The sequence below is a fragment of the Haematobia irritans genome, chromosome 5 (assembly GCF_050003625.1).
Source record: "Haematobia irritans isolate KBUSLIRL chromosome 5, ASM5000362v1, whole genome shotgun sequence".
Classification (NCBI taxonomy): domain Eukaryota; kingdom Metazoa; phylum Arthropoda; class Insecta; order Diptera; family Muscidae; genus Haematobia; species Haematobia irritans.
In genome coordinates, this window is record NC_134401.1 from 71,924,846 (window position 1) to 71,938,892 (window position 14,047).

Sequence of the window (14,047 nt, forward strand, 5' to 3'; positions counted from 1 at the left end):
ATTGTTGCGAATACTTTCAAACCACAATTTGTATGAAAGTCAATCCTAGTTCTAACTGAAAGTCAATACTAAATTTCTAGGGATTTTGTAAATTTTTTATTATTTTTATTATTTTTTTCGTTAACAAATATAATAATCTTAAAAATAACATTAATAATACATAAAAATAATAATATAATACCAAACAAAATGTAATTATCTTACTAAACGTATTAATAAATAAAACTATGAATACAATACAATGTTGGTGTCAAATAACTATTATTTAATATGCTGGCAATTTGAAATAATTACTATCGAGGAACTTGCTGGCTTGTGTATTAGAATAGATTCCAGCAAGAGGAAATCACAAAATATCAAACTGATGACGGGATGTAAATTGATGTAAAATGCACATTTTCATCCAGAAGTTCTTGATATAGGAATTGTTGCACTTTGTTTTAATTGGTTGCACTTTGTAAGTTTTCTGAAAACTTTTCTTTGTTGTTTCCTTCATCGGTTTTTCATCGGCCAACATCTTCCAAGAATATACCATCCAATGATTTTAGTTTTCTGCAAAACAATCGAGTTTTGTGATTTCCATTATGTTTTCATTTCACTTTTTATTTTGACTTACCAATTTGTATTTCTTCCAACTGACCACGTACTTCGTGATTTCCTCAAGAACGTTGGTGTTACAAAATTGTTGTTATTAAAATACTGGCAATTTTCAGGAACTTGATGACCAGATAATTGGAATAAATTTCCAGCAATTTCAATTCACAAAATAACAAATTAAACCGATGATGCGATGTAAATTAAACTATCGATGTGATGCGAATTATCATCCAGTAGTTGTTGATATGGAAAAGCATAAATACCAAGTTTTTTTGGTTGCACTTTGATTTTTGGAAACTTTCTCTTTCGATAAGTGTCCAAGAATCAGCATCCAAATATTTTAGTTGTCTGCAAAGAGATTTGAGTTTAGTGACTTCCTTAAAGTTTTCATTTTGTGTTTTAGTTTTACTTACCAATTATTATAAGCAATTTCAATTGATTATTAAAAAATTTCCACATTTTTGTATTTCTTCCACGAACTTTGTTGTCCAAAGTAGTATTGAAAACCATGTGGTTTTTTCGTTGCATTTCAGGGTAGTGTTCTGTCAAAGTTTTCTCCAATTATCTTCAACACATTTTCAAAGTTTTCGTCAACATTTTGCCAAATTGGTTGTAATTCGCAAACAATTTGAAGATGTATTGAAGATGAGCTGTTTCAAGTCAAGTTGAATTTATGTTGAAAATGAAATTTACCCTCAAACTGAAAAGGTGTTGCATTTGAAAAACGCTCATCCTGTATTTAGTGGGACCTGTCCATATATATATTCAAATAATATATTGTTTTGCTAATTATTTTCCAATTTCTTTTTAATTTATCCCCGATTTTTATATGAATTTGTTATCCAATTTTTGTTTTGTTCTCCAATTTTTTGCTTACCAATTTTTATTTTTCTAGCTCTTCTTGAAATTTTTTTTCTATTTCTTTCCCGATTTTCTGCTTTCCTTTTCTAATTTTTATCCAATTTTTGTTTTGCTAAATATTCTCAGTAATTTTTTTCCCAACTTTTTATTTTGCTAATCTTTCCTCGATTTTTTTTGTAATTTTTCCTACGCTTTTGTGATATATTCTCTCTGTTCTCCGCTGTTAGAAGGTACCCTTCTCCCAACTCTTGATAAGGTCATGTCGAATCCCATATGTATGTAGACCTATGGTTGTGTCCCATGACTCCATTTCGTTCCTCTGTAAATAGAGAATGGAGGAATAAAATAAGTAGGTCAACGCTTCCAAACAGATGTTCTGTTGAGTTTGCAATCTGTAAGAACGTTCACATTTGTACTGGGCAATTCGACAGATTTTTATCTCGTTGCATGATAAGGAGGATTGTCTTTGTGGATTATGTTTGGGGGTAGCATATCATTGAATTTTTCGACATACCCATTTTATTGTACCGAGATTTCAGACATATCTTCTTCTTCCCTACGGAAACATTTTTTTTAATATTGTTTTGTATGGCGTGTCTTGGAATTGTTTCTTCTAATTCTTTCTTGGCCTGAATTTGATACATATATTTTTTCTTAATTTACGTTTTGCAATTGACTTTCCTTCTACAACACTGTAATTATTGTGTATTTTTATTTGGTGTACCATATTTGTATCTTCAAGTAACTATTGGGGGATTCTCATCGAATCGACGGACGTGAAATTTAGACTTCATACTAAGTGTCTAGTTTTTTAGGACATACTTTTGTACGAGAACAAAAGAGTCCTTGTCCTTGCGTCCATCCCATCCGAATCCGCGATTTCCCTCAAGACATTAACATACAGCGTGATATGGACTCATGTATATCCCTACTCAGGACGTATGACATTGACATCGAAAGCTGGAACCCGATTTTCGTGTACGTTTGTTCGAATTGTATTATACGAACGCGACACTCACTTTGTGGGAACATTCTTTGGCCGACAAATCCAGCATCCCCAAATGGGAGGAACTTAATTCGTTCCTTACCAATAGACACAGAACTGTAGAATCTGTGGCTGAAATTAGAAATCCGAAAGATTCCATCCCATCCACTAAATCCCATTCTAAGGGTTCAAAGGCTACGGCAAAGTCTAACTCAGGCAATATACGGACATTTTAAACTAAGGTTAACGAGCCTCAATGCCACCTATGTCTGAAGAAGGCTCATCCTAAAAGCAAGTTTGTTTGTGGTAAGTGCAATAAGAGACATAATACTCTTTTGCACAGAGAAGATTCCGATATACAAACTCCTGATAGTAGCCGATTTCTTAACCCGACAGCTGCACCATTTGCATCCTCATCTGTTTCCATACAGTCCACTCAGCCCTCGGAGAGTAGAGTTATACAATCTTGCTTTTCTACCGGTTCTAGGCAGGTTCAGAGGGGACCTTTATTTCAGACAGGTTGCTCAATTTAATGAAGCTTCCTTTTAAGAGTATTTCAGCCAGTGTTTCCGGATTGAACAACACAGTGTCCGCATACGTACAAAAACAATGTTCGTTTTCTCTGAGTCATATCTCCGATGACACAGTCGGCATTCATGCCGTGGCTCTAGTTATTCCCCGCTGTCAGGGAGTCTTCCTTCGACAACGATTGAACTATCTTCTCTGTCTGATCTTCCGAGTGTTTCTTTAGCGGATCCACACTTTTTTAGAAGTTCAAGAATTGATATACTACTAGGCGATGATCTTCTTCCGTCTATCATGCTATCGTCTATAACAATGTTTGTGGTACATTGATGGCTGAAGAAACAGTGTTTGGCTGGATTCTAATTGGGTCAATTCCCGTACAATCCACTTCTTCATTATCAACGATAGTTTCCCATTTCTGTGAAATTTCTCAAGGTGAAGAAATTTCACGCTTCTGGGAGGTGGAGGAACCTCCAAAGAAACAATTTTTATCCCCGTCGGTTAAATATTGTGAGGATTTATATATTCGGACAACGAGGCGAGATATATAGTTTGCCTCCCATACTCCATATCAACGTATCCTTTTTAGAAGGGATCTTAACTCTCCCTTCCGGTGTAAATTGTGCGCCTTACTTGGTCATCAGGACTTTGTTGCAATTAGCAGACGATGTTCAATAAGTTTATCCTTTGGCGACAAATATTTTGCACGATTCTATTGTATGTTGCAGGTTGCCATTCCATCCAAGACGCAATAGAGGCAAGCAGACAACTGGTACAAGCACTGCGGAAATGGACTACTAACTGTAGGGAGATTTTGACTGATGCGATGACTGATTCGTTTTATTTCTCCGTGGAGAAATTTCCAGACTCTGACAAGTTTTCCAAACGAGAAGTTCTTGCACATATTTCTAGACTCTTTGATCCAGCTCTCTCCTTGCATTATCATTGCAAAAATAATAATGCAAAATATATGGTTGGATAAGACGGATTGGGATGAAGATACCTCTCCTCAAACTTTATCAAGAACTATCCGCTTTTAAATTCTATTAAAATTCCTCGTTGGCTAGGGTATTCACCAGATTGTGAGATAGAATTTAATGGCTTATGCGACGCCTCTGAGAAGGCGTATGCAGCTGCCATCTATATCCATATTATTCAGAGCAACAATGTATCCACTTCTTTGGTTTCATCTAAAACAAAAGTGGCTCCGATAAAGACATTATTAATTCCAAGATTAGAATTATGTGGAGAAACTTTGTTGGCGGAGATGATCGATAACATTATTCCTAAAGATTGAAAAGTACACTATCCACTGTTGGACTAATTCCAAAATTGTTTTGGCCTGGCCAAGCCCCCTTTCTTTTGTGCCACGTTTGTGGCCAACAGAGTGTCCAAGGTTATTGAAATTATTAATCCGTGCACAGATTTCTTCGGAATTCAACCCCGCTGAGATGGCGAGTCGTGGTAAACCCCCACAAGAATTGATTGATAATCGTCTCTGGTGGGAGGCACCACAATGGCACCACCATGGCAAATTGGCCTATTGAGAATCCAGTTAATGTAGAATCAATCGAGATTGAGAGCAGCGTTGCTAATTTAGCTTTTTTCCCGTTAGATTTGGCTTTTTTGAAGTCGTTTAGCGGGAAAAAATGAATTTAGCTTTCAGCTTTTTTTCTGGCTTTTTTTCATGACCGTATAAGCTATTTTTGGCTTTTTTATTTTCGTCATGTTTCTATTGAAATATGGGTAAAACGGCGTTATCTATCTAAGCCTTGTTGCTAGAATAAGGTTTTCCACATATTTCAAAGCTCAATTTAAACATTACATTTAGAATATTAGCATTTGACTCGTTTATCCTTTTTATGTTATTATAATATTATAAATTTATTATGATATTACTAAATTAAAATAGTAGATGTGAATTGCTTTGTACGCTGAAAAATATTGTCGTAAGGCCAAAGAGTTCATTTCCTTTAAATACGAACGTGAATTTTGGTTATAATAGCATTTGTGAATTTCTCTTATATAAACTTTTTTCCTTATCCAAAAGCCGATAAAGTCGTTTTGTCCTTATAGTTAAGTGATTCAACTTAAAAATGGGTATCTTTACATGAAAGAAGGCTCGAGTCAATTCTAAAAAGTTCTTAAAATTAAAGAAAAAGTCTTTAAATTTGTGGAGTTTTTGTATCTTGACCACAAACCAAAAAAGTGTTAAAAAATAGAAGATGTTTTTCAACACTTTATTTTAAAAACATATACATAGAATAATTTCTACTTGAATTTGAGTCTGAATTTGGACATTTAAATTGTCGTTAGCGCGTTTTTAAAGCTCTTTGATAGCTCATGAAGAAAAAACTGAAAAAACGAATAAATTCCAATTCGGAATTAATACCAAAATCATTAGTGTTTAAGTTCAAATTCGTATGGTCAAAATTTATTCGTTGTAAAATGACAATTCCCCCCTCGTTAGAAAATGTACCCTAAGCTCAGGATGCAGCTCTGTGCTTTCAGCACAATTCGTTAAATTTTTTCTAACGAGTCGCGCCATTACCGTCTTGCGGCGTCTAAGCTTTTGTTATTATTCGTTACTGGATTACGTCCGTCCAACGATTGTTTTGTAAAAGGTAAATTAATCTCTCAAAAAATTCAATAAAATTACGTTTTATTGAAACATTATTGAAAAGAAAAACTAAATCCTTGTGTTTTTATTTATTTTATTTCTCGGTGCTAACCCAGACACTGTAGACCCTCCGGGTCAACGGCTCTACGAGCATTTAGTTAAGTTTGAAGATGTTTGAAAAAATGAATACATGAACTCATAATAAAAAATTGCTCAATTTGACAATGAAACTGACATCGCATTTTATATTTATTTTGATATTAATATATTGTATATATGTAATATTCTATGAATTAAGAATTTCAATTACAACATGGCTGGATGTTGCAAGGCGGGCGGAATGTTGAAGTTCAAATTCGTATGGTCAAAATTTATTCGTTAGATGTGGACTTAGAATATTGTAAAATGACAATTTCCCCCTCGTTAGAAAATGTACCCTAAGCTCAGGATGCAGCTCTGTGCTTTCAGCACAATTCGTTACATTTTTTCTAACGAGTCGCGCCATTACCGTCTTGCGGCGTCTAAGCTTTTGTTATTATTCGTTATTGGATTACGTCCGTCCAACGATTGTTTTGTAAAAGGTAAATTAATCTCTCAAAAAATTCAATAAAATTACGTTTTATTGAAACATTATTGAAAAGAAAAACTAAATCCTTGTGTTTTTATTTATTTTATTTCTCGGCTTACAGCAATTAATAAAGGGTTTTCTTTTCCAAAGGAAGGTGCTCATCGTTTTGAAGCAACAACAAAAAGCAGACAGTTTGCAGCCATATTTGTGGAGAATTTAAATTGAAAATTTATTTAAATAATTATATATCAACACACAGGTGCGTATGTCAGTGTTTTATTAAAATAATTGAGCAAATCGCGAGTGTTTTAAATTTAAACCGCGGTCGTTTTACAACATCGATTCAATTATTTCATTTTGCCGACGGCAAATTGCATTTCAAAAAACACACATTCGTTGCTACATACGTACGTACGTTTCTTTCGTTTGTTTAATTTCGTTTTGCTAAAAGATATTCAAGTGGAAGAATAATCAAAATAAAAAGTGAAAAAATCTATTGTATATATTGGTGTTGTGTGGTGAATTTAAACGTTGACAATTGCTTATTTACTTCAAAACATTATTTGCAATTACGTTGCCTTTAACTTGAAGTAAATAAAACAATAACAAAATACACGCAGACTCCAAAGGCTCTGTTGGTCGTATTACCATTGTAAACAAACATCAATCGTCACTGCAGACAACGTTTGAATTACATACCTACGAATGATCAGTGATACACACACGTATATACATACATATTTTTTGAGCTGTGTTTCTTTGGTTTATTTGTTAACCCTCACGGGGCCGCGAGTCGTAAATATTTTGAGGAATATTATACAAATTTTTGAAATTGAGTTTTTTGGGTTTTCGTGTTGTATGACCCATTAGCGTTACGCGCATTAGTAAAAATTATCGTTTTGGTCACTGTGCACCCTACAGGCGGTCCGGTACGATCGTATAATTTTTATTTTATCATATATATTACGTATATATTTTTATTTCTATATTTTTATTATTTACTACACTATTATTTGCTTCTAATTGTTTCTACACTGAGAGAAAAATAGTCCAATATTTTGAAAATTGTTTGGAATTTTTGATTTTAAGTTTGAAGTAGTTGTTTTACGAACAATTGTTTACACTTCAAGAAATTTTGTGGTAATTTCGGTGCAGTGTGATAATTTGATACACCGAAAGAAAAATTTTGTTAATTTTTGTTTTCGCATTTTTGGGCATTTTGTTCAAATTTATTGATTTTTCGGCCAGTTTTCGCTGTCGATAAGTGCGTTTTCACATACTTTACGAGTTTTTGTGAATTTTTGCGACTTTAAATTATTTTCGATATGCCAGGTACTTCATTCGCTCGATTCATTAGAGTCGCTGATGCGGTTGTGAAGTTTGGGACACGGGTTAGCTCATTGAAGGAGGAGAATTTATATGTTTATTCTCTAAGGGCTCAGGTCGAAGAGGCGAAATCACTCTGGGCGAAAGTGAAAGAGAGGTATGAGGAGTGTTTAGACGATCTCCAGGAAGAGTCGGATAAGGGAACGGTAGAATCTGCTGACGGCAAGTATGAGGCAACTTATGATGCCTATATTCGTATTGTTTCCTCTATCGAATGGAAGATAGACGGTCTAAAAGCCGTTCCTAGGGCGTCAACTCCTATACAGCAGGCCGAAGTGGCGGATATTTCTGCTCGTTCTGAGAATGTTAATATTTCGAGTAGTTCTCTTTTGTTAGGTGTTGACCATGGTGCGGTCCATAGTTTGGCTTTACCACCATGCGATATTGAGGTTTTCGATGGGGACTTTCAGTCTTGGCCAACATTTAGGGATTTTTTTACTGCTGTTTATGTCAGAAATTCCCGTCTGAGTGATATTGAGCGCTTGTGTCATTTGCTCAAAAAGACTAGTGGCGACGCCCGTGCAATTGTAAGAAGATTTCCTCTCACCGATAAGAGTTTCGAGTTAGCTTGAGGATTCTAGTCAGCAATCAGTTGAAGCTGCTTTTTGACCTTCCGGTCTTAGACACTGAGACAAGTTCTGGATTGAAGAACTTACAGCGTGGTATAAACGCCTGTATTTCGGCGATGGCTGTGAATAACGTTCCTACGAACGATTGGGATCCGATTTTGATATTTTTGTGTGTACAACGTCTACCGAAGATTAGTGTTATTTTGTGGGAACAGGGTATAAGTGATAAGTCTGCGTTATCGTCTTGGGTGGACATGGATCGTTTTCTTACGGAAAGGATTCAGACACTCACGTGTCTCCGCGATTTGAAGGGTATCGATGCTTCAAGGAGAACTGATGGCAGGAAACTACGAGCGCATTTTACGAATGCAGCTCCGAAATCTTCGCCATCTAGGTCGCGTAATTTGCAATACACTTCTCATTCTTCAAGAGATTCCGTAGATAAGATATGTGTTCTTTGTCCACGACAAAGCCATCATCTTCGTGTTTGTCAGAGATTTGGGAATCATTCTGTGAATGATCGATTGACTGCTGTGAAGCGGCACCGCTGTTGTTTCAATTGTCTATCGCGTAGACATGACGTTAACAACTGTGCTACATCTCGCAGTTGTGAGAAGTGTCAAGGAAGGCATCATACTTTGCTTCATCGAGATTCTTACCATTCTACGAATGTGGCGACCACGTCTTCGACTGTTTCGGTTTGAGTGACCCGCAGCCTTCCACTTCGTCTGGAATTGTGTCTGGTACTTCGGCCAGGCAAGTATTTCGTGTTTCCCAGAACAGGTCGGTACTATTAGGGACGGCTATGGTGAACATCGTTCATCAGGGTATGACGTACCCAGCTCGGGCTCTTATTGACCCAGCATCAGAAGCCTCCTTTATTACCGAAAAGATGCAAAAGTTGCTTAGGATTTCGACAACGAGTGCGACGTCTTAAATATCGGGCGTGAATCAATCGGTTTCTATAACTTCTCGCGGTATTTGCCCTCTGAGTATAGGGTCACCAATAGATGAATCGGTCTTGGTTGAGGCGACTGCGTTGGTCCTGCCTAGGATTTCTGGGAATTTACCGTCTTTCCAAGTGAGTCGGAATTATATGTCGCGTTTGCCTGGCATACGTTTGGCTGATCCTAATCTGTTCGATAGCCGTCCGGTTGATTTATTGTTGGGGGCAGACGTGTATCCCAGAAATATATTACAGGGGGTTCGGTCCGGTATTTTAGGTTCGTTGATTGCTCAAAAGACAGTCTTCGGTTGGCTCATTACTGGTTCAATTCCCACTTCTAATGTGACAGTTTTTTCAACGACTGTTGAATTTATGGAGGAAGATGGTTTTGACAAGACTCTTCTTCGCTTTTGGAAATTAGAGGACTTACCAAGACGGGCAATTTGTTCTCCCGCAGATAAATTTTGTAAAGAAAATTATAAGAATACCACATATAGGGATTCCGATGGAAGATACGTAGTGACTCTTCCGATAAAACCCGAATTAAAGGGACAAGTCTTGCTTGGACATTCGCGGACAAGTTGTTTGAAGCAGTCTATTCGTGGTGAGGCTTCGCTTTTACGAAAGCCTGAAACAAAATTAATGTATGACGGGGTGATTAAAGAATATTTGGACATGCAACATATGAGACCAGTGTCGTCGACTTCTCCTGCAGATCAAACTGTGTGTTATTTGCCACACCACCCGGTAATCAATCCTGACAAATTGACGTCCAAACTTCGAGTTGTCTTTAATGCTTCGCATAAGACATCAAATGGTAAAAGTCTGAACGACATTCTTTATGTGGGACCCACATTACAATTGGAATTGGTTTATTTGGTTTTGAGGTGGGGATTTTTCAAATATGTTTCTAATTGCGACATCACACAGATGTACCGCCAAATTAGGGTAAATTCGGCCCACACTTCTCTGCAGCGAATTGTCTTTAGGGACTCCCCTCAAAAAGATGTACAGGACTATGAGCTGCAGACCGTGACATTTGGAGTGAATTGTGCTCCCTATTTAGCCATACGGACGTTATTGCAATTGGCCGATAACTCCGAAGGTGACTATCCCCACGCGGCACATATTCTACGAAGGTGCATGTACGTGCATGTACGTGGATGATGTTTTGACAGGGTACCATGACGTGGATACTGCTGTTGAATCTAGGGACCAATTGATTAGGGTATTATCATCGGCAAAGTTCGCACTGAGGAAGTGGACTTCTAATGAGCTAGCCATTTTGGAATCGCTTCCAGCTGACCATTTGGTTGACGCCAAATTACTGGAATTTGTTGAGGCCAGTAGTTCGAAACCGTTGGGCATTAGGTGGAATGCGCAGTTAGACTTGTTTTATTTTGATATGAAACCGATTGAGCGGAAATCTCGGTTTACGAAGAGAGAGGTTTTATCGGCTATAGCTAGGCTATTTGACCCTGTTGGCTGGTTGGGGCCAGTTATTATAGTGGCGAAGATAGTTATGCAACAAGTCTGGTTGGATAAGATAGGATGGGACGAGTCACTTCCATTACAAACTGAGCGACAATGGCGAAAGTTTGTCGAGACCTATCAGGATGTGAATCACGTTCGTATTCCTCGATGGGTCAAGTACTCCACAGACTGTGAAGTAGAATTACATGTTTTTTCCGACGCCTCGAAAAAGCATATGCGGGGGTAATATATGTTCAGGTGGTTACGCCGCATGGACATATCTTCACCCATTTGCTATCTTGTAAGACTAAGGTAGTCCCCATCAAATCTATATCGTTGCCACGTTTGGAACTTTGTGGGGCAGTTTTGGCCTCAGAACTTTACAAGTCTATAGCCAGGGAGCTAGATATTAAGTTTCGCCGTGTTTATTGTTGGACGGATTCTACGATCGTCCGCTCTTGGCTTCGAAAGACGCCATCTACGTACTCTACTTTCGTTGCGAATCGCGTATGTAGGATTCAGGAGAATACTGGGGGACAGAATTGGTACCATGTTCGCTCTGAGGACAATCCGGCCGACTTGGGAAGTCGCGGAGTGTCGCCTGCAGAGTTGGCTGTTTCGACGCTTTGGTGGCATTGACCAGATTGGCTCTACTCAGATAGTTCTCGGTGGGATATTGGTGATTTGACCCCTCTTGAGACTGACGTTGAGGTACGGGCGGTCAAGACTCACGCATCGTTTTTTACGAACGATGAGGATATTTTAGAGAGGTTTTCTTCTTTAGATAGGGCTCTACGAGTCATCGCATATATATTTAGGTTTTATCACAGGACCCATTATTCACATGCTAGTCGAAATGTGTATCACGACACGACGTTGACGGCAACCGAACTAAAGACAGTGAGATTACGTCTAGCTGTTCTTTCTCAAAGGGCTCATTATCCAGATGAGTACGGTTGTTTGATGGAAAAGAAACCGTTAGGTTCCAGGAGTTCGTTGTTGTCATTGAATCCATTCCTGGATGAGGAGGGGGTTATGAGGTTGAATGGTCGTTTGAGTAGGTGTCCTACCCTGTCGTATAGTGAGCGACATCCAATTATAGTGCCGTATAATAGTAGATTCGCTAGGTTACTAGTGAAATATGTTCACGACATATCTATTCACGGAGGGAACCAGTTGGTTCTACGTCTTATTCGGATTGAGTATTGGATTCCTCGTTTAACATCTTTGATTAGATCGACTATTAACCGGTGTAAACGGTGTCTGTTGGATAGGAAGAAGTCTTGTACGCAGATCATGGCGACTCTCCCACCGGAGAGAACTGTACTTACCAGACCATTTACTACGACTGGCGTTGATTTTGCAGGGACTTTCGAAATTAAGTCATTTATAGGGCGCGCATGTAAGATAACAAGGGGTTATGTTTTCGTTTTTGTATGCTTTTCGACGAAGGCCGTACACTTGGAAGCCACATCAGACTTGTCTACGACAACGTTTCAGGCCGCCTTTCACAGATTTATATCTCGACGTGGTTGTCCCAAGACCATTTTTTCGGATAATGGTACAAATTTTGTTGGCGCTTCCCGCGAAATGGAAAAGGATTTGAGATGTGTTTTTAAGGAAGGACGGGATAAGGTGTGTTCCGCATACCAGTTTCAGCAGCTTTCCTGGCAGTTTATCCCTGCCGGGGCGCCACATATGGGTGGTCTCTGGGAAGCTGCTGTCAAAAGCTTCAAGACGCATTTTAGGAAGCATGCATCAGGATTCAAATTTACATTTGAAGAGTTTTCGACTGTTCTTTCGAGAATTGAGGCTTGTTTAAATTTTAGGCCGTTGTGCCCAATGAGTGAAAGTTCTCAAGAATTGGTAGCACTTACGCCTGGCCATTTTTTGGTAGGATCTCCGATCTTGGCGCCTCTTGAACAGTTAGAGGAGGAATCCCCACTTCATTTGGTGCATCGATTTAGGAAAATGAAGGCGCTGTCGCAACAGTTCTGCTTACGGTGGAAAGAGGAATATTTGAAAGGCTTACAGAAAAGGTATAAATGGAAATTTCCGCAGCGTGATATCGAAGTAGGGGACTTGGTAGTAATTCGTGATGAGCAATTGCCTCCTACATCGTGGAAATTATGTCGTGTGGATGACGTCTACCCAGGATCTGACGGTCGCGTTAGAGTTGCAGACGTGAGAACGGCAAACGGTGTTGTAATACGACCGGTGGTAAAATTGGTCATACTGACCGAATAGTTTTCGATCGTTCATATAGTAAGCGTCATCTTTCTTTTCGCAGTACCATGGAAAATATGAGGGAAATTGTTAAGACTCTCCCTGACTACGAAGATGACGTCCCGATGTCCGATGAGGAAAGAGAGATTTTAGAAAATAATGTTGCACCGGTTCTTCGCGAGCCGTTACCAGCCATCGAGCAGGTCCCTGACGTCGGGATGACCCCAGTCGTCGCCTCTTCACAAGGTGTAGTACCGACGCAGAAAGTTGTCCCTCCGTCGGGGGCTGATACGGCTCCCGCTGACGTATCTGCAACCAACGTAGCCAAACCATCGCCATCCCCTACGGGGACTTCCCAAAAGAATTCAGGTGTGAATAAAAGAGTGCACTCGAATGTCTGTGTGTTGTGTAGGCGAAGTCACAGTCTCAGGTCGTGTCGCAAATTTTTGAACATGCGTTTAGAGCAGCGATTGCGCACAGTAGTGTTGCATCGGGTGTGTTCAAACTGTCTGGGCAGGTCTCACATGCGATCGACCTGCAATAGTCGCGAAAGGTGCCGCGAATGTGGAGGGAGCCAACATTCGCTGCTACATTCATTTGACCAGCGACAACGTCCTTCCGCTCAAACCTTGTCGAAGAGAAAGTCAAAGTCAAGTTCGTCCGTTAACTCGTCCGCTTACTGTATCACGAATACCGCTCCCATATCTGGTCCGATGTTGGTTCTACAACCAACCGTCACGCTTGGTCCCACTATGGTCCTCTTGCTTGTCTTGTCCGATCGTCGAATTCCTGTCCGAACTGTCCTCGACCCGTGTGCGGGGTACAGTATGATTTGTAGCAGTCTAGCCCTAAGCCTACGGCTTGTCTCAGCGATGACGTCGCAGGACGCATTTTGTCCGCTTATTGCTGTCTCCCGACACAATGCTGGAAGTAAATTGGTTTTTTTCTGCCCGGGTAACATACCTGACCCGTGTTGTCACCCCATCGTCGTCGGCTCCCGATTCGATACGGGAACATTTCGAGTGTCTCCAGCTGGCCGACCCAATGTTTTACCGTCCTTCCGGGGTGGGGTTGGTTTTAGGGCCCGATGTCTACGCACGGGTTATAAAGACACAGAGGTTTTCGAGTCCTGGGTTCCCATTGGCGCAGCTAACGATGTTTGGCTGGGTAGTGTCAGGTCAATGTCAACCATAAGTGTCGTAGGTCATCCTGGCCAATAACCCAGACACTGTAGACCCTCCGGGTCAACGGCTCTACGAGCATTTAGTTAAGTTTGAAGATGTTTGAAAAA

The 14,047-nt window shown here is 39.4% G+C and overlaps 2 protein-coding genes and 1 long non-coding RNA gene across 3 annotated transcripts in view; 2 read left to right on the forward strand and 1 right to left on the reverse strand.

Moving 5' to 3' along the window:
• Window positions 1–303: 303 nt before the first annotated feature.
• Window positions 304–1,302, reverse strand: LOC142240619 (uncharacterized). Its single transcript, XR_012723334.1, has 3 exons — window positions 1,011–1,302; window positions 617–945; window positions 304–552 (listed from the first exon to the last, which is right to left on the reverse strand). It is a non-coding gene; the product is annotated as an uncharacterized LOC142240619 (long non-coding RNA).
• Window positions 1,303–6,299: 4,997 nt separating this feature from the next.
• Elk (Eag-like K[+] channel) overlaps window positions 6,300–14,047 on the forward strand; it is a 1,103,641-nt gene continuing 1,095,893 nt past the window's right edge. The window contains exon 1 of the mRNA XM_075312997.1: window positions 6,300–6,415. The gene's annotated coding sequence lies outside the window, so the exon portion shown is untranslated. The remainder of the gene's footprint in view (window positions 6,416–14,047) is intronic.
• On the forward strand, window positions 8,917–12,777 carry LOC142239828 (uncharacterized). The gene is made up of 5 exons (XM_075311590.1): window positions 8,917–9,034; window positions 9,110–9,944; window positions 10,005–10,162; window positions 10,236–10,773; window positions 11,361–12,777. The coding sequence occupies exons 1-5, from the start codon at window positions 8,917–8,919 to the stop codon at window positions 12,775–12,777; spliced, it is 3,066 nt and encodes a 1,021-aa protein (XP_075167705.1).

What these genes read in the sequence shown, in the direction of transcription:
- LOC142239828 (XM_075311590.1), top strand. Translation starts at nt 8,917, where the DNA reads ATGGTGAACATCGTTCATCAGGGTATGACGTACCCAGCTCGGGCTCTT. An exon ending in GCTTAGGATTTCGACAACGA is followed by an intron (nt 9,035 to 9,109) that starts GTGCGACGTCTT and finishes CTCTGAGTATAG; the next exon opens with GGTCACCAATAGATGAATCG. An exon ending in TCGAAAAAGCATATGCGGGG is followed by an intron (nt 10,774 to 11,360) that starts GTAATATATGTT and finishes GTTTTATCACAG; the next exon opens with GACCCATTATTCACATGCTA.